This window comes from Canis aureus, chromosome 7 (genome assembly GCF_053574225.1).
Source record: "Canis aureus isolate CA01 chromosome 7, VMU_Caureus_v.1.0, whole genome shotgun sequence".
NCBI lineage: Eukaryota > Metazoa > Chordata > Mammalia > Carnivora > Canidae > Canis > Canis aureus.
The window spans coordinates 64,199,499-64,217,703 of NC_135617.1; the positions used below are offsets into that span (position 1 = coordinate 64,199,499).

General features: G+C 39.7%; 1 protein-coding gene across 18 annotated transcripts in view; it reads left to right on the forward strand.

The window, feature by feature from the left end:
- KIF6 (kinesin family member 6) overlaps positions 1–18,205 on the forward strand; it is a 381,228-nt gene that overhangs the window by 191,074 nt on the left and 171,949 nt on the right. For 17 of the 18 annotated variants that reach the window (XR_013383557.1, XR_013383558.1, XR_013383556.1 and 14 more), the window contains one exon: positions 245–346. The exons of the other annotated variant lie outside the window; for it this stretch is intronic. Coding sequence is in view for 7 of the 17 variants with exons in the window: in XM_077904139.1 (XP_077760265.1) it covers positions 245–346 (102 nt within the window). In the remaining 10 variants the exon portion in view is untranslated. The remainder of the gene's footprint in view (positions 1–244; positions 347–18,205) is intronic. 18 annotated transcript variants of the gene reach the window in all.

Sequence of the window (18,205 nt, forward strand, 5' to 3'; positions counted from 1 at the left end):
ATTGTGCAAGCAGCCTGCCAAGGCAGAGGAAGGAAGGTTAGGGGCTTTGGGGCTTCTTGGTTTTTTGAAGGTTAATGTCTGTTTTGGTTTCATTGAAGTAATGAGAGGGATTGTTCAACTCCACATTTTGAAAAGACTCATATGGTTCTCTTTAAATAGCAGGACTTTGATAGCTTGTTTTTCTTGTTTGGTTTTGGGTTTTTGTTGTTGTTTACTTTTTTAGTTCTCTGATTTTGTGTTGTAGAGAGTCACCTGGAACCAGTCAGTATTCCAAAAGCCCCTGATGATTCACCACATCCTTTAACTGAACCCACTCATCAAGGTGATGTCACTGGCATTTTAAAAGGTGAACTGAAAGCCAAAGCCAAAGCCACACAGCCTGGAGGCTCTAGGCTCTTTTCTCTTATTTACTACTAAGAATTTATTGAATTCCAACTATGTTCATGGAAGATCCAAGGGTAGGGGTTGGAGGGGGCCCCATTGGAAACTGAGAAATGGTTTCTGCCCTTAGGAACTTATGTTTAAATAGCAGAGGCAGGCTTGGTACCCAAAGAGCAGAGAATAAAGTAACAAGTGCCATATGCAGGAGCTAGAAGAAATACTATGGGAAGTCAAAGGATAAGGCAGGGGTTTTTAATAAGCAGATTGGGAAAGCATTACAAAGCAAGTGACATGGAAGTTAGGTCTCGAAGGATTGGTAGAATTTGGACAAAGACGGAGGGAAGAACATTCCATTGCATTCCATGTTTAAAGAATATTATGAGTAAAGGCTTGGGAAGAGGAAAACAAGGAAAAATATGTAGAGTTGGCAAGGGTACTTGTTTCACTGGGGCCTTGGAGAGCAACAGGAAGTCCAAATACATAAGATTACAAAAATGAGTGGGAAATTGTTGGAATGGCTGCTTCAGGGAGAGGGAGTAGAGGAATAGATGGGAATTTCCCCCCTTTTAACTTTTATGCTTTCAGGTTGTTTTAACTTCTTACCATGTTACAAAAACCCATGAATGCCACACCAGGGAATTCCCTTCACCAGGTTGTAGGGAACCACCAAGACAGAGGTATGGCATGGTGATAGCTGTGCTCTGGGAAGGTATTTGTGGAAGAAATCTTTAGAATATCTTGGAGATGAGATGCCTGGAGCTGTGAGTATATGGTTTAGGAGCTAGAGTAGTCCAAGTTGGGAGTGATGGAGATAGAAAAAAGGCAGGGAGCATGAAGAGCTAAAACAGAGAGAGCCTACAGCAGTTCTCCATGGCATAAGCATCTCTGGTTCTTCTCCCTCTTCCTGGCTTTCCCCATTCTTCTGGCACCAAGGATGCACCTTGGTGGACAGGAGAACAGGGAAGCTGGCACTTCTCTGGCATGCTGCTTCAAACCTGGAGTCCATTCCTTGAGTTTGCTTTACTCATGCTCAAAGGATGATTGCTCTCTGGACCAAAAGCTACTGTTACAAAGATTTAATATACTCCATCATCCATGAAGTTGAAAAGAAGAGCTCAAAGAAAAATCAATAGAGCAAAACTCACCCAATAAAACCAGAGAAAAAGAATAGAGATTAGATTTTTCTAAGATCTTTTCCAACTTGCTTTGTTGCAAGCCTCAGGCACAAATGTTCACCTCTTGCTTTCAAAACCACTCATGATCCATCTTACCCTCGCTTTTGGAACTGACCACACTTGTGTCCTTGCATTTCTCTATAAATTCTATTAAAAAGATAGTCAATACATGGACCTTAGCCTTCCCTGTAGCTACATGGCCAATCTTACTTCTGCAGGGGACAGTATTGAGGTTATTCCAAGTGCTACCTCTGAGAAATACATCTTTGCATTCCTCTAATTTGAAGGGTCCATAGATTAGATGAAATGAATAAATGAAGCCCAAAAAAGAGAAAGAGGAGAGAGAGAGAGAAACTTAGAACAGATCTCTGCTTTAGGTTTAAAATCAAGGCTTACCCCCATGTCCATTTATTTTATCTGATAATCTTTGTGATTTAGGTCTTCAAACCTAAAAAGTAAACAAACAAATAGGAGTCATGTATTTTCTAAAGGAAAACAGCATGGTCCTAGATGGGACTCAACTTCTGACATTCAGTTAGATTCAACAGATACCCATAAGCTGCCATGTGACATTACCTACCCACCCCCTTGGAAGTTATCATCTATAAGCATCTCAGGAATTTTTAATCTAGTTGGGGATAGATAGATAGAGCTATATTTTAGTATAATGAGAATGTTCAAGAAAAGGGCCTGGAGAGTTGAGGATTACTCCAAAACTGTAGCCTAGTCAATCATCAGTTCCATATTCTTTGGGGAAACAGTTTTATCAGGAAGGGGGAAAAATGAAAACAGTTTTGTCAGGAAGGGGAACACAGATTCTGAATATGGGGAATAATCAAAGAACTAGAGGTGTCCAAGAAGTGTCCTATTGCCTATGGACAGTAAAATTGCTGGGTTAGATATGTAGAGGAAGACCATGGTCAGTGCTCAGCGAAATGACTAAAGGTGAGGACTGCTGATAGCAGTAAGGAGGAGACGGTAGAAGCTGTAGCCAGATAGTATGAGCCTGAATGGGAAAAACTTCTACATTGTATGTTTGCTTGTATGTTTATTTCCATGAATTTGAATGAGTATTATTCTAGAATCACCAAGAAAAAACAAATCGATTCTTCTTATAGGAGGGATACTTTCAAATCTCCTTCAAAACTTCCTGCAAGAAGCGACCCCACTCAGGCCTGGTAGAGGACCCCAACCAATCATAGAAGACCAAGTGCCCAAAGTTATGTATTTGTATGCAACAGAAAGTTAGTGATGGTTCTGGGCATGGGAACCCTATCTTTTGACTCTAGGATAAAGAATCATAAATATGAAGATTGTGCCAGAACACAGGTCATTTTATTTTATTAAACATTACATTCAAAAATTAATTTTTCAGGTGACTATTTAGAGCTCAGCTTTCATTCTCCCATATACAGGGTTCCCTGGGAAGCAGAGTCTCAGCCAGATGTTTATTAGAGAGGGCCCTGGGGACCAACAGCTGTGGAAATGAGAGGAGGAATGCTGGACTTGGCAGAGCAAAAGCCTGAGCTGTGATGTAGTCCTGACAAAAGCCTCAGGGCCTCTGACACTGAGCAGATCTTTTAGAGTTGTCTCTAGTTGAGGCAATGGGACAGGGTCTTTCTACCTTCATGATGATTAGTCATTGGATATGGGCCTGCCCCTGAAAGGAGGCAAGGCTTTAAATGAGGCAGCTTTCTTCAGCTGAGAAAATCCCCAAAGAGGGTTGACAACTGAAGACTTTCTGCTACTGTAGTCTTAGGAGCTGGAGGAATAAATCCTTCATTCTTTTTTTTTTTTTTTAATCTTAATTTTATTTCCTTACTCCCCATCCCCACCTCTGGTCATCACCAATCTATTCTCCGTATCTATGAGTTGTTGGGATTGTTTTTTTTTTTTTTTTTTTTTTCCTAGATCCCACATATAAGAGAGATCCTACAGTATTTTCTCTGTCTAAATTATTTCACTAAGCATAATGCCCTTCAAGTCCATCCATGGTATCACAAATGGCAAAACTATTCTTTTTTATGGTTGCATAATATCTATCTATATCTACCTATCTACATACATATCACAGTTTATCCATTCATCATCAGTGGACATTAGGTCATTTCCATATCTTGGCATTGTAAATAATGCTGCAATGAACATGGGGGGTACATATATCTTTTTGAGTTAGTGTTTTCCTTTTATTTGGATCAATACCTAGAAGTGGAATTGCTGGGATATATGGTAGGTAGTTCTATTTTTAGGTTTTTGAGGAACTTCTATACTGTTTTCCATAGTGGTTGTACCAATTTATATTCCCACCAGCAATGCACAGGGGGTTCCTTTTCTCCACATTCTTGCCAACACTTGTTATTTCTTATCTTTTTGATAATAGCCAATATTACAAATGTAAGGTGATATTTCATTGTGCTTTTGATTTGCATTTCCTTAATGATTAAAAGATGTTGATGGACAAACAGGCACATCTTTTCATGTGCCTGTTGGCCCTCCGTGTGTCTTTGGAAAAATATCTGTTCACATCTCCTGCCCATTATTAATCAGATTGTTGGGAGGTTTTATTGTTTTGTTTTGCTTTGCTTTTGAGCTGTATGGGTTCTTTATATTTCAGATATTGGCTCCTTGTCAGATATATGATTTGTAGATATCTTCTCCTATATCGTAGGTCACCTTTTCATTTCGTCAATGGTTTCCTTTGCTGTGCAGAAGCTTTTTAGTATGATGTAGTCCCTCTTGTTTATTTTTGCTTTTGGCGTTAGATTCAAAAATTCTTATTGGCTTCTAGGAGTTTTATGGTTTTAGGTCTTATGTTCACATCTTTAATCTATTTTGAGTTAATTTTCTGTACATTGTAAGATAGTGGTCCAGTGTCATTTTATTGCATGTGGCTGTCCAGTTTTCCCAGCACCATTTGTTGAAGAGACAAAAGTTCTTCCTTTCCTCATTGCATATTCTTGCCTCTTTTGTCATAAATTAACTGGCCATGTATGTGTGGGTTTGTTTCTGGAGTCTTATTCTGTTCCATTAATCTATATATTTGTTTTTATGATGATACCACATTGTTTTAATTATTATAGCTTTATAGCATAGGTTGAAATTGAGGAGCACAATGCCTCTTCCAGCTTTGTTTTCTTTCTTAGTATTGCTTTCACTATTGTGTGTGTGTAATTCCATACAAATTTTATGACTATTTATTTCTCTGAACAATTCCATTGAAATTTTTGTATGGATTGCATTGAATGTGTAGATTGCTTTAAGTAGCATGGACATTTTAATAATGTTGATTCTTCCAGTCCATGAACACAAAATATCTTTCCATTTATTTGTATGTTCTTCTTTGAATTTCTTTCATTGATGTCTTGTAGTTTTCTATATATAGGTCTTTTACCTCCTTGTTTAAACTTATAGGTATTTTATTCTGGAAGTTCTTCATTCTTGAAGAGGTATCTGGATTTCACATCATAGTATCCACTACAGGTAGTGAGTTTTTCAGGATATCCAAAGTACCAATGCACTGCTTAAATTTAGCTGAATGATGTCATTTACAGCTCATAATATTGCTCTATAGTAATATGACTCATAAAGCTGAATAAATATAGGAATTGTATTATCCAATTACTATTTTCAGCATTGTTTTCATGATAAAATATATTCTGCATTCCTCCTTGGGATGTCAAGAACACATGCTCTTTCATTCTGGGAGCAGAGGAACAGAAGCATACTCAATCTCTCTCTCTCTCTCTCTCTCTCTCTCACGCACGCACGCACACATACACTCATGTGTACATGTGCTTGTCCCTACATAATCTTGCCCAGATTTTGGCAATAAAATGTTACTTTTTCACCAATTGTATATTTGCTTTGTAGAACACATGAAGTACTGTGCTATTCTGGATGATGTGGAGAGTTTAAGATACTCTACTACAGAGGCTCTGGGAAGCGTGAAGGACTATTCTTAGCTGCAGGAGAAATGGCTCTTATTAATTCATTTAATAAACATTGAGTTGAAGCTATGTACCAGTTATTATGCTAGTGAATGAGACCCAGTACCTATTAAAGGGTTTATAATCTAGAAGAGGACCTATTGTGAACGTGCACAAAGAGTACTATGGGACATGGAAAAGTAACAGTCAAGTCTTTCTGGGTAGATTTAGGAAAACTTGTATGGAAGAAGTGGTACTTGAACAAAATCTTCAAAGAGTAATCACATTACTGTCTGGGAGAATGAATGGAGAAGGGAATCAAAAGACAGAGCACCTAGGCAACTTCTCAAGCAATAGCATGGAAATGTGGAACATGGCATGTTTATGATGGCTCAAGCCTTTGGTTTGGCCAGACTGTAGGGTTTTGTGGATAGAATTGTGTTTACCAAGAAATAAAGCTGAAGAGGAACAGCTCATGAGAAGCTCAAAAGCCATGTTTCCAAACTTAGAACTTAATTGTCCTGGAAATTAGGAACCATTATAACTTTTTAATAGGGGCATAGTATGGTCATATTTCTGTTAAAGAAAGATCATTAATGGCAATGTTCTGAGTAAACTGGGAACTAGGTGGGGAAGGTAGAATGGATGTTGTAGTATCAGTCAAGGTCAGAAATTATAAGAGCCTGGATCAAACCAGCCACACTAGGGATTGAAAAGATGAGAAAAATGTTAGAGGTGCATAGGAAGGAGAACTGACTACAACTGGTTAGAATAGTGGTAAGATAAACAATTGGGAATGACTCCCAGTTACCAAGACCATGAGCCATGAAGAGAAGCAGGTCTGGAAGGAGAATTTATTCATTTAATTATGGATTTGTTGACATGGAGTATGAAATGGAAGTGTCTAAGCTAGTAAATACATAGCTTTAGTGCTCAAGACAAGGGGTTAGAGACACGGATCACTGACTTATAGCCATGAGAGTGGACTAGGTGGTCCAGGGAGATATGTAGCAAGGAAAAAGAGGACAAAAGGATCAAAGACAGAATGCTTAGGATCCCCAATATTAATGGGGTAGGCTGAAGCAGAAGAACCAGCAAAGCAGAACTGTGAAAGGCAAGAGAGGGTCAAGAGAGAGCGAGATCTCAGAAGCCGCTGAGTTCTAAGGAGCTAGATGTGGTTAACAGTGTTGGATGTTGCAGAGTGGTCAAGTTAGATGAGAACTGCATAGTCGATTGGATTTAGATGGGAAGTGATCAGTGACTTTTGCCAAAGCAATTTCAGAGTGAGGGAGCAGAAAGCTCACTGTACCAGATTGAAGAGTGGGAGGAGAGGAAGTGAGGCATAAATAGTCACAGAGATCATTGGAAGTGAAAAAATTTTGAGGCTAGCATTGTTAAACGGAGTTTCTTTGTGGGTGTTGAAGTCATTTAGGATATTGGCAGGAAATGGGGCAGAAAGAAAAACTGTGAGCCAGGAGCCCAAGTCTGCTTAGGGTAGCTGGGTGGTTTGTTCACTCATTGGACTAATATATACCTTAAGTTGCAGCATCGGAGAATGGGTAGCAGCAGGACCAAATGGCACAAATCTCAAAGGAAGAAAGATTTGGGCCTTGGTGTTAAAAATAGTGATTTTGAAATAGTACTGGTGACTCAGAAAAAGGCCACACTATCTCTGGCCCTTCTAGTATTTACACTACAGGAGAATGAACATCTTCTACTTGAGAAGGCTCCAGATGACAAGTCAATATCCTTGAAGGAAAAGTCAGATTTCACTAAAGAGAAAGAGCTGAAGGTGGTATTCCATAATAATGTTGACCATGTGGGAGAGCTTAATTAACGATGATTGTGAGGTCCAGAGAGCAGAGTAGGACAGGTTCTCAGGGAGGCCAGCAGTGGAAGGAGGAATGGGTGGAATGACATTGAGGTAGGGCAAGGAAGTAAAGAATAATAAGTGAGATGACAGTTGCCTCTAGGGGCTTGCATTTTGTGGGTGGCCAAAGATGATAGGGATAGAAGTCATGGTAGGATTGACTATCTTTGAGGCTACAGGCCTGGTAAGTGTGGCAGATTCAGTCTCTTACTGGTTTTTAAATGATATGCTTCTGATGATTTCCTTTGACATGAACTCTCCCTGAATGATGTTTTGGAATGGGGATGGGGAGAAAGATCAGTTGGCTCCTGGAACATTCCACTTACAGTGAAATACACAGGACCTGTGGGCTTAGGACAAAGGTAGAGCACAGGAAAGCTAGGAAAGGTGCTGGAAATTCTCTAGTAGAGTTTTCCTCACATTATGGGGAGCAGTTTGTATGTCTCCCACATGTTCTTCTCTTGATGGAGTCCTGGTTGATTCTAGCGATAGCAGCCACTCTCCTAGTGATGGGAACACTCGCATCATTGGCAGTTTTGTGGCTTTGTAGATAGGGGTCATTCCTAAGTCAGATACTTAGAATTTGGGTATTGCATTTCCTAAATTGTAAGCTCCTAAATAGGTCTTGTGTTCAGAGGCCTCCTCAGAGCCCCCTCTGGAGGTAACATAGAGACACTAAAGCAAAAGGAAAAGAACTGAATCAAGGAGATTCTTTTTCTGGTCTGTTTGATTTGGGTCAGGCATAGAGCTGAGAATCTTTAAACCTTCTCTCTGACAAAGTTAACTCTGTCATTGCCCTCTGGCCATCACATAGTCGGACTTCAACTTGCAATGAGAGACAATAATTGCACTGAGCTACAGCATTTGCCTTCACCCTGGAGTTTGAGAATTCATCAGCACTTCCTTTTGAAGATACAATTTTCTGGGATTTATACCAACAAAAATGAAAATAGTTTCTGTCACTATGTTCAACAGGGAATGTATTTTGGAAACATGATAGATGAACCCTGACTTTATTTGTAGCATAAGACATGATCTTTGTAAAACATCTATCAGTTGCTCTGACAATCCAAGCCAGAATTTACCACTCTGCTCCTATTACAGTTCAGTTCAGCTGGTTTTCATGTTTGTGTTATTGATATTCACTACAATCAGTGTATATGTCGAGGGGCAGAGTGGGTGTGGCGCCAAAGACTACCTGGGAAACAGTGAGCCTTGCTTCACTGTACACATGAAGTTTGTCTTTTCATTAGACCCTAAGTCATTGTTTGAAAAGCTTTCTGTCACCTGTTATTCTACCTCTTAACCTCCCTGAACCAGAAAGCTTTGCACAGAAATACTAACAACCTCACTCCCTCCAGCTGCATTTCAAGCTGATCTTTTGGTTCTCCAATTTCTAGTTATGCTTCTGTGACTCTGGTAAGTTCTTTGCTTCCGGTGATTGTACTTCATTTTGATGAACAGACATTTTGTGGGAGTCCTACAGCAATCCATTTTCTGAATATGTTGAACCTCATGAACCTGTGTGGGGTACTGTCCCAAAACTGATAAAAAAAGATGTGCCTTCTGGCTGAGATTGTCAGATTTAGAAAATAAAAAGAGAAAATATACAATGCATGACCTTTTAGTGTAACTGCATCCCAAATAGTGAATGGGACCCTCTTATACTAAAACATAAAGTTTGTCATTCATCTTAAATTCAGATTTCACTGGAAAATCTTATATTTTATCTGACAACACTACCCTGGCCCTTTTCTTTGTTGTGATATTTCCTTAGTATGAGGGTTTCTAGTCAGCCTTTAAGAAATTGCTCCAGAGAAGAAATGTGTGGGAAATATCAGAAAGGGAGACAGAACATAAAGACTCCTAACTCTGGGAAATGAACTAGGGGTGGTGGAAGGGGAGGAGGGCGGGGGTTGGGGGTGAATGGGTGACGGGCTCTGAGGGGGGCACTTGACGGGATGAGCACTGGGTGTTATTCTGTATGTTGGCAAATTGAACACCAATAAAAAATAAATTTATTATATAAAAAAAGAAATTGCTCCAGAAAAGGAATAGGGGGTCTGTGTGGGTTTATGGGCAAGTGGAACTGCTGCAGGACTCTTGTTGGGGGGGTAGAGTTGATCTTTTTTATATATAGATATGTATTTTTTAATTGAAGTTCGATTTGCCAAAATATAGTATAATACCCAGTGCCCATCCCATCAAGTGTGATCTTTATGCTAGAACCAAACAAAGCAGTTTTTTATCCTTTGTTCTATATCTGTCTCTTTCTACTCTGGTAGAATTGCAAGTTTCTGATCTTAGCAGGAGGACAGGAGGGTTACAATGCATAGCATTTCTCAAACTTTTGCCTCAGAATGCCTCTCAGTATCTCATGGGATGCTTGTGCTCTCTATAACACCTGCTATACAATATTCCCCATGAACATTTTTTTGCTCCATGTAGAGTTCACCCAATGCTACTTTATCCAGCTATCTATTCTTCAGATTTATCTTCAGTGACCAGTACTGGCATGGCATTATAAACTCCATATCTTGTGAGTGTGTTCCGAGAGCTCAGTTATTTGTATATGGTCATTTTTGGAAATAAGGTCTATAACCAATGCTTTCATTAATAATGTAGCTTATTTCTATCAGAAGTTTTTTATATGCCCAGAAATACCATGAACCTCGTTTCCTCAAGCTGACAAACCAAAGTAGAACTATAATATATAGCACTCTCTTCCATTGAAGTACTCCTACTCTGACTTAACCATACAATCAGGAGAGCCTGTGGATGTTTATGAACTTCTCAAGGCAGCCAGACTTAGAAGCTTCCATAGCTCAGTTCTGTGAATGATGTCATAGGCCTTTGCAAAGTTGGTGGGTATAACACGGTATATTAATATTTAACACTGCAGTGTTCCCATCTTCATTGCATATAAAAACCAACTCATCACTGCCCTGAGTTTTTAGGTGATGGAGTTGCCCTCTCTAATTGTACTGTTGAGATGTGTTTACAAGACTCTTTTTAGTTTTACTTCTCTAGAGCTCAGCATTGGCCATTTGGATGGCTTGGGTGACATTTTGCAGCATGTGAATGACTTCATCCACAAGAGCTTAATGGGTGTCAGACAATGGTTATTCCAAGAAGTACTACCATGTAATGATTGACTCACTCTTGGCTCACTCTTCATGTCTAATTACTAAAAGTTATCTAGTTGAGCATAAACACTATCTGGATTTTTGAATGTAGGTATAATATCTTTCTATTTTCATTAGAAATTGATAGTTGTGACCACAAGCAAATGCCTGACATATTCTTTTTACAAGGCTGTAGTATAGTACTTCATATTTCAAGCACTATGTTATTCAGTCATTCTCCCATATTACAGTCAAACTCACAGTGAGATGTGTCGCCTTAGAATTTTACAGTCCACTGATACAAGAAAGAGCAATTGAGCCTTTTAAACCATTAGTCTGCAATGCTCATCACTTAACTCAGATAACACAGGATGACTTAATCATTTCCATCAATCACAGCCATGTAAATATATGTACGTGTACATATACTATAATGCACACACACTACAATACACAATATACTGCACACACACACCACACTCACACACAATACACATATGTGCACACCAACTCTTTTGTCCTTTGTGCTTTTCTAGTATATCATGTCCTATTCTAGTCTTCTTAGTCCATACTAAATTAAACGAATGGCCTGCCATACTTACTGGTCCAGAACTATCTAAATGGTTGATTTACTGACTCATAAGTTAAACTTCAATTTTGTTCCACTCCATTAAGTCTGGCAGCTACTGGGTTGCTGTCCTCTAGCATTTATCTGGCCCTTATAGTCTCAATGAATTCCTGTGACCCATTTTATTCTGTGAACACAAGCAGGATCAGAACAGCATTTGATATGTATGAGATCATGGAAAAGTGATGCTTTGCCTAATGTGGTGTGTGTGTGTGTGTGTGTGTGTGTGTGTGAGAGAGAGAGAGAGAGAGAGAAAGATAGAGAGAGAGAGAGATTTTTCTCACCAAGACCCGAGATGGTTTTTTGATAATGCCCTATAGGGAGATAGGCAGGATTCAGTGGTCTATTGCTCTCTCCGAACTCATTAAGGTTTGTTAAGCCGATTATGTTCGCTTGGATATACAATAGATAGGCTCTTTAAAAAAAATTTTAAGCAGAAGTAAAAACCTAATTGGTTAGCATATTCATTTCATAACATCATTGCTCATTACCCCTTCCATTTTAATTACATATGCTGTGTGAAATAATCAGTTCGTGCCATTAGCAAATAGAGCCCACAGGACCTCATTATTCCCAGACTCATTGCTTCCACGTTCAATTAGCCATTTTTCTGGGATGGTTTTGTTTGACAGAAAATTGACTCCAGAGTTTAAAGCCCCATTTTTCACCAAGGGCAGTAGGTGACATAGTTTCTGGTATGTTAGTTTCTGATAACTAACATATCCATAGAGAGGAAGTCCCATAAGTCTGTGTCATACACTGTCACACACCAAATCTGCCAAAGGTTAAGGTGCAAGATGGTCAGCTGGTCCCTGCTGCAGCCCAGATTCTCAATATAACTCTCTCTCCTTTCCATCCTTTCCATGTCCCTAACAGTAGAGACCTCTGGTGGGGGCAAGGGATGCTCTGCTCCAGATAGTCCTCTCCTAAGCTGGAAATCATGTTAGTTTCAGTTTCACTTGGGTAAATGGGATAACAGCCTCAAGAAGGTTAAGCTAGAAATATCTATCATTCTACCTTAGTGTGTTTCGTTTGTTCAGCTTCTTTCTTAGCTAAGATAAACTGAGGTAATCTGAGGAAATGTCATGTGTGTGCAGGGTCCTTAGTAGTGAGGGCCCATTTTCCAGAAGCCTGGAAAGCAGCATGCTGGCCAGTGGGAGAAGGATAGTGAGAGAGCAAGGAGAAGGAAGCATACCACTCTGAAATGTGACTGCGCCTACCTCCCAGGGCTCACTCCTCCCAGGGCTCACTTGTATCAGGAAAGAGCAGGAAAGGGCTTGGGGAACCAACCACAGCTGGCTTTCTGGGAAGAGGTGCAGAAATCTGGGAAGTGTATTATCAGGACAGACCCAAAATTTGCTGTGTGCAGCCTGTAGAAGGATTTTGTAAGTTTCTTCTATGTCACATGTGTCTTTAACATCCACGTAGCTTAGCAAGAATTATTCCATAGAACTTTAAATTTTACAAGTAATACTGGCCCATATTTTCCTGTAAAAAAATTAAAACCGGGATCCCTGGGTGGCGCAGCGGTTTAGCGCCTGCCTTTGGCCCAGGGCCCGATCCTGGAGACCCGGGATCGAATCCCACGTCAGGCTCCCGGTGCATGGAGCCTGCTTCTCCCTCTGCCTGTGTCTCTGCCTCTCTCTCTCTCTCTCTCACTGTGTGCCTATCATAAATAAAATAAATTAAAAAATTAAAAAAAAAATTAAAACCTTACAAGTAGCACCAACTTTCCTTTAGCAACCCACTCCAGTCTCTCAATCCCTACCTTCCCAGTTAGAATTATGTGTATGAGATCATTTTTCTTACTTATTCTTTATATATATGTGTGCAATTTCCCTTTTTCTACATATACATGTTTATTTACTTACATATACATATATGTTTATATAGATATAATACATAATTCAAAATATATGAATAATATAAATTTTATTTACATAATGTATATTATTACTTATATATTACTTAAAGAATATAAATATATTTATATTTACTATATATAAGTACCTATTTTTATTTATATATACATACAATAAATTCATAGAGAATATATAATATTATTTAAAGTGAATATATTTGTGAGTTGCTCCATAGTCATTCAATATTCAGCAAATTCAGCAATATTTAAGTGCCTACTCTGCCCTGGAACTGTTGTAGATGCTGATAGTTGAATTCTAAATAGAACAATGATCCTTGCCCTCATGAAACTTACTTTGGAGTAAATGCTGTCATTCTGAAATTTCTGTTTTCACTCAATAATGTGTCTTGGAGGTTTATCCATTGTCATACATATAGATCCATCTCAGTCATTTTAAATGATGCATAAATGTGGTTATATCACAGGTGATTTAGATATTCCCACATTGATGGAATTATTGTCCATGAAGTTTTGACCTAGCAATATTTCTTTATAGCTGCTGGCAGTGGGGAGGGTACCCTTGCAGCTTTTCCTTCCCTGTTTGTGGCAGAAGAGATAAAGTAACTGCATCTCCTACATCACTTTGTGATAATTCTGTCTATTGCATTCTGGGTTGTCAGACCAGAGGTACAATGTAAGAGAAATATTTGAGAGAGTAGGTGGGAGAAATTTTCTTTTTCTCCTTGAATAATGCATCATAAGTCTAATGATAGGAATCAAAGAGAGCAGTGACCAAGAGAGTATAAATGGAAGAGTTGTGGGGCAAAAACTACTTGTGAAGGATGGCAGGGGGAACACCTTTGGGGTGGGGGCTAGGGAACGGGCCTGGACCACAGCAGCAAGTGACTGTGATCCAGCTGAGGAAGGGGGAGTCAGCCAGTCTTATCTGAGTCCACATCAAACATGGACAAGGCCTATGTTGGTGTTAAACTCCTCTATTTTTCATTGTGCAATATGGTTCTTATTCATGACATCACCTAGTTCTCTTCTTAAATCCCCCTGAACTATGAAAGCCTGCATTCCTGTTTCTAGACATTCGGGTTTGATAAAGCCCTTCTGTCTGAGCAAACAGAATGAGGCTTATAAGAAGAGCCTCAAGTATAGAATGAAATCCAGTCCTCATAATTGAAATATTTTCCTTACCTCATTCCAATCCACATGAGTTTAATGTGCATTATATAGGAAAATTTTTTTTCACATAGTTAAGAAAATTAGTAGGTTTCATAGTTTTCTCTTTCCAGTTGAGGTCTCAGAGCATTTATTTTATTATAGATCCACTGTATCACAATGTAGCATAAAAACATGATTTAAGCTTTTCTTTGGTTTGTTCACTTTAATCATCAGTGAAAACAATGCTGATTTTTCCATCATTAGTCAAGTTCAAATTAGTGCTTTTACTTTCCGTTTGTCTATCCATTCATTTAAACTGAAAATGGTTAAACCAAGTAGTAGGGGGAATTATCTCCAGATGAAAAGTCTTGAGTTTGGATGATTATTTTTGGAAACGTCATCCAAGTTGTTTCATAAATGAGATAATCAAATGTGTTTCATGACATCTTCTTCCATGTGAATATTATATATGGCTTCTATATGTGCTGTTTGCAAGGCAAATATTGGTGGACTTAATTGAAGTTTGAATGATTTCATTTCTTTGCATCCCAGAGTTATCCTAAGAAATGAAAAATTAAATCTTATACTCTTATACTTTTTTTTTAATTTTAGGGAGAGAGAGAGTTAGCACAGTCTCACAAGCTGGGGAGGGGCAGAGGGAAAGGGAGAGAGGGAATCCCAAGAAAGCTCCACACTCAGTGCAGAGCCTGACTTGGAGCTGTCTCACAACCCTGAGATCATGACTTGAGCCAAAATCAAGAGTTGGATGCTTACCAACACAGGCACCCCATCTCTTACACATTTTGTATTTATGTGTACATGTAATTAATATACACTCAGCGAACACATTTGCATTCTTTTCCAACTCTGTGCCGTACATGAAAGAGTTTTCTTCCAATCTTTCATGTCATGTCCTTCTCTGCCTACGTGCTAATGCCTGGGGGAAGAGGCCAGTTCATAGTTGGCACCAGGAAGGGAAAGGACAGGGATTTGTTCCTCATTTGAGCCATTTAACCTCCTGAAGCAAATAAAAAATCATTTTTAAAATAAAAAAAACCCTGCTGACTTTTTACATAGAAATAGATAACCCTTTTGTAAATTCCACTATCAGAGAATAATCTAGGTTTCCTGAGACCTGAAGCTTATGAATTTGGGGGGAGGGGTAATTTTTAAGAAAATAATTCAAAAATAATTATTCAGAAGTAGATATGAAATTCAATATTTATGAATGAGAAAAGAACTGCATCATAGCACATTACAAATTTTAAAAAGCTAACAAATAACAAAATCCACAAAAATATAATAGTTTAATTAACTGCTTGACACACCTCTGTGACACTTTTTCTATGTTTCTTGCTGCATAATCTTTGATTACTACTTCACATAACCATTTTGTCATATTATTTCCTATAGAGAGAATAGAAAGATTACTCAATTTCTCTTCTAAACATGTTGGCTGAAACTTATTTCTGTTATTGGCACTTTAGAAAACATGCTTTCACCTTTGCAACTTGTCCTTGTTAATGTCATGAAGGTGGTTAGAATTTTCAAATTTAGGGAAACTCCCATCACGTTTCTTTCATATGCGAGCTATCACATTTGGAGCAGTTGCCTACGTGCACAGACCCATCTCTGTGTTCCTACATTTAAATCTTGTTTCTATCCCAATGCCAATATCTTCCTGTGCTGGGTGCTGCAGAACATGTTTGTATCGTAGGATAGTCTCCAGAGCTGTATCTTCATGCCAGAGCGCCAGGTGGGTTGGCGCAATGAGTGGAGAATGTATTGCTGGAAACTGTTCCTACACCAGGACTGGTAGCAATAACTTAAGCATAAACAGAAGCAACTAAGAACCATGCAGCTATATTACTCTAAAACCAGATTAAATGCTCTCCTTTATCAGACCCCCAAATGCCAGTGGTCACTCCACTGCTCCACAATTTTGGACTAGATAGGAAGTGTAATGGAGGGGAAGTCCAAGTGGAAAGATCCAGTGGTCTTGACTGATTATGATTAAAATATCTACTTTTGAAAATACACCTCATGGCTGTGTGCCCATGCTACCTCTCAGGGACTCATGCAAGGGAGGGACCTAAAGCTTGAGCTTCCTTAGCTTTGGGGCAATGATGCTACAGCATGTTTTGGATTGTGATGAGTAGAGACTGAGAGACTAAAGCCATCAGCCTGCCAGTATCCGCTGCTTGCAGGACTTGGGCAAGCTCAGACACCCAGGAGGCTGGTAGGAAGGGAAAGGAGGAAACCTAATGCAGATGCCATCAGCACTGGGGGAAGCACACCTAGTTGCAGGGTTGGCTGACTCCCCCCACAAAAAGGCAGCCAGACCACTTGCTGTGGGAGCTCAAGTATCATGGTAAACTCAGACGGAAACAGCAGCAGGAGGCTTCCCATTGAAGTATGGAAGAGAGGACATGAGCTCTGGCGTCATGAGGATTGGTACTAGAATCTTCATGTCTATGCCTTCAGTAGCTGTGTAACTTCAGGCTAGTCATTTAACCTCTCTGAGCCCTACTTCCCATATCTATATAACACTTGAGATGGTACCAACTTTCTTTGGGTTGTCAAAGTACTAATTGGGAAATGAAAGCAAAAATATATAGATCTGCCTGGCTCACATACCAAATTTTAGTGGACTGCTTTCTTAGAGGCAGGCTGAACTCACAGTCAGGTCAGAAACATTCCTGTTGCTCTTCATCAGCAATTTGTAATAAGATCTTAGCCTGTGGTTAGAGGTACAAGAAATAGAAGCTAGTCCTTTAGGTTGAAGAATATTCAGGGGGCGAAGATGTCAGGGTCCCAGCCAAGGTGAATGAAGCTCAAGATGGAACTGCATTCCAATGGGGAACTGAAGAAGTAGGCAAAGAAGCTGAGGCAAAATGCTTTCTTTCACATAATGTATGTCCACATGGAGGGAAGAAGAAGAGGGCCCAGGCTCACCACCAGGAACATTAGAACACTGACATAGGGTAGTGAGACTCACGCCAGAGCACAGGGACCAAGGCTGCCAATGTGCAGCCTGCCGCAGCCAAGACAGGTGTGGCCCACAGACGGGAGGCCATGGAGACCCCTAACTCAAGAGGCTTAGAAAGAAATGGATGGGCAACTATCAGAAAACCTGGAAATACGTGCCCTCTTCATGGTCCACCAGCATCACAAGCACACGAACAAAGGATGGTGACTAGAACATCCACGAAATCCTATATACACAACAGAAAAGAGTCAGGATGAAAGGAAAGAATATAGCTTAAAAAAAAACATTGTTTCAAAAAAAAAAAAAACATTGTTTCCAACCACCATCACCCCTTTCATCCCTCTGTAGAGAAGAAAGTTCCTTTTCTTTATTTCTAATTCTTTATACTGGCTTCTTGGTTACTAGTTTAAGCATCTGGAACTCCTCCTTCCATCCATTGGTTATCAAACTTTCTCGCATCTTTGTGGCTGGGCCCTGAGAACCAGCATGGCTAACTCATGGCCCACACCTTGCAAGACTGCTCCAGCTGCTGCTAGAATTCTCCTGACCCCAATCCCTGACTTTGTTCCACTTTTGTTTCTCATCGTCTCCAAGTCCAGGCTCCTGGGAACTAAGTTACTAGACAGAAGGCATGTCATATCTGGAGTAACTAAGTAACTAAGTAACTAGACAGAAGGCATGTCATATCTGGAGAAAATATCTTTGTCAAAAACTTGAGATTTTCATGGCACCTGGGTGGACCACCAAAGAGAAGAACAACTTCTTGTTCCTGAGAAGAACAAGTGGTAGGATGCGGCCTCACTCCGGGCGGGGCGGGGGGCGGGGAACCCTGCTGGATCTGCTTATAACAAATTCGCAAATCCTCAGCTCCCAGATCTTTGTCCATTTCCTTCTACTCTTCTCCCTAATGGATTTCAGCCCTTCTCATAACTCAACTATATTCTCTCTGGAGACAACTTCCAAATCTCTACCTCTGGCTGTCCCCGTCTTCAACCCCACACTCCCATCTCTGTCAAGATGACCCTTTTGCAACAATAATGACATTTATCAAGCACTTTTATATATCAGGTACTTGGCTAA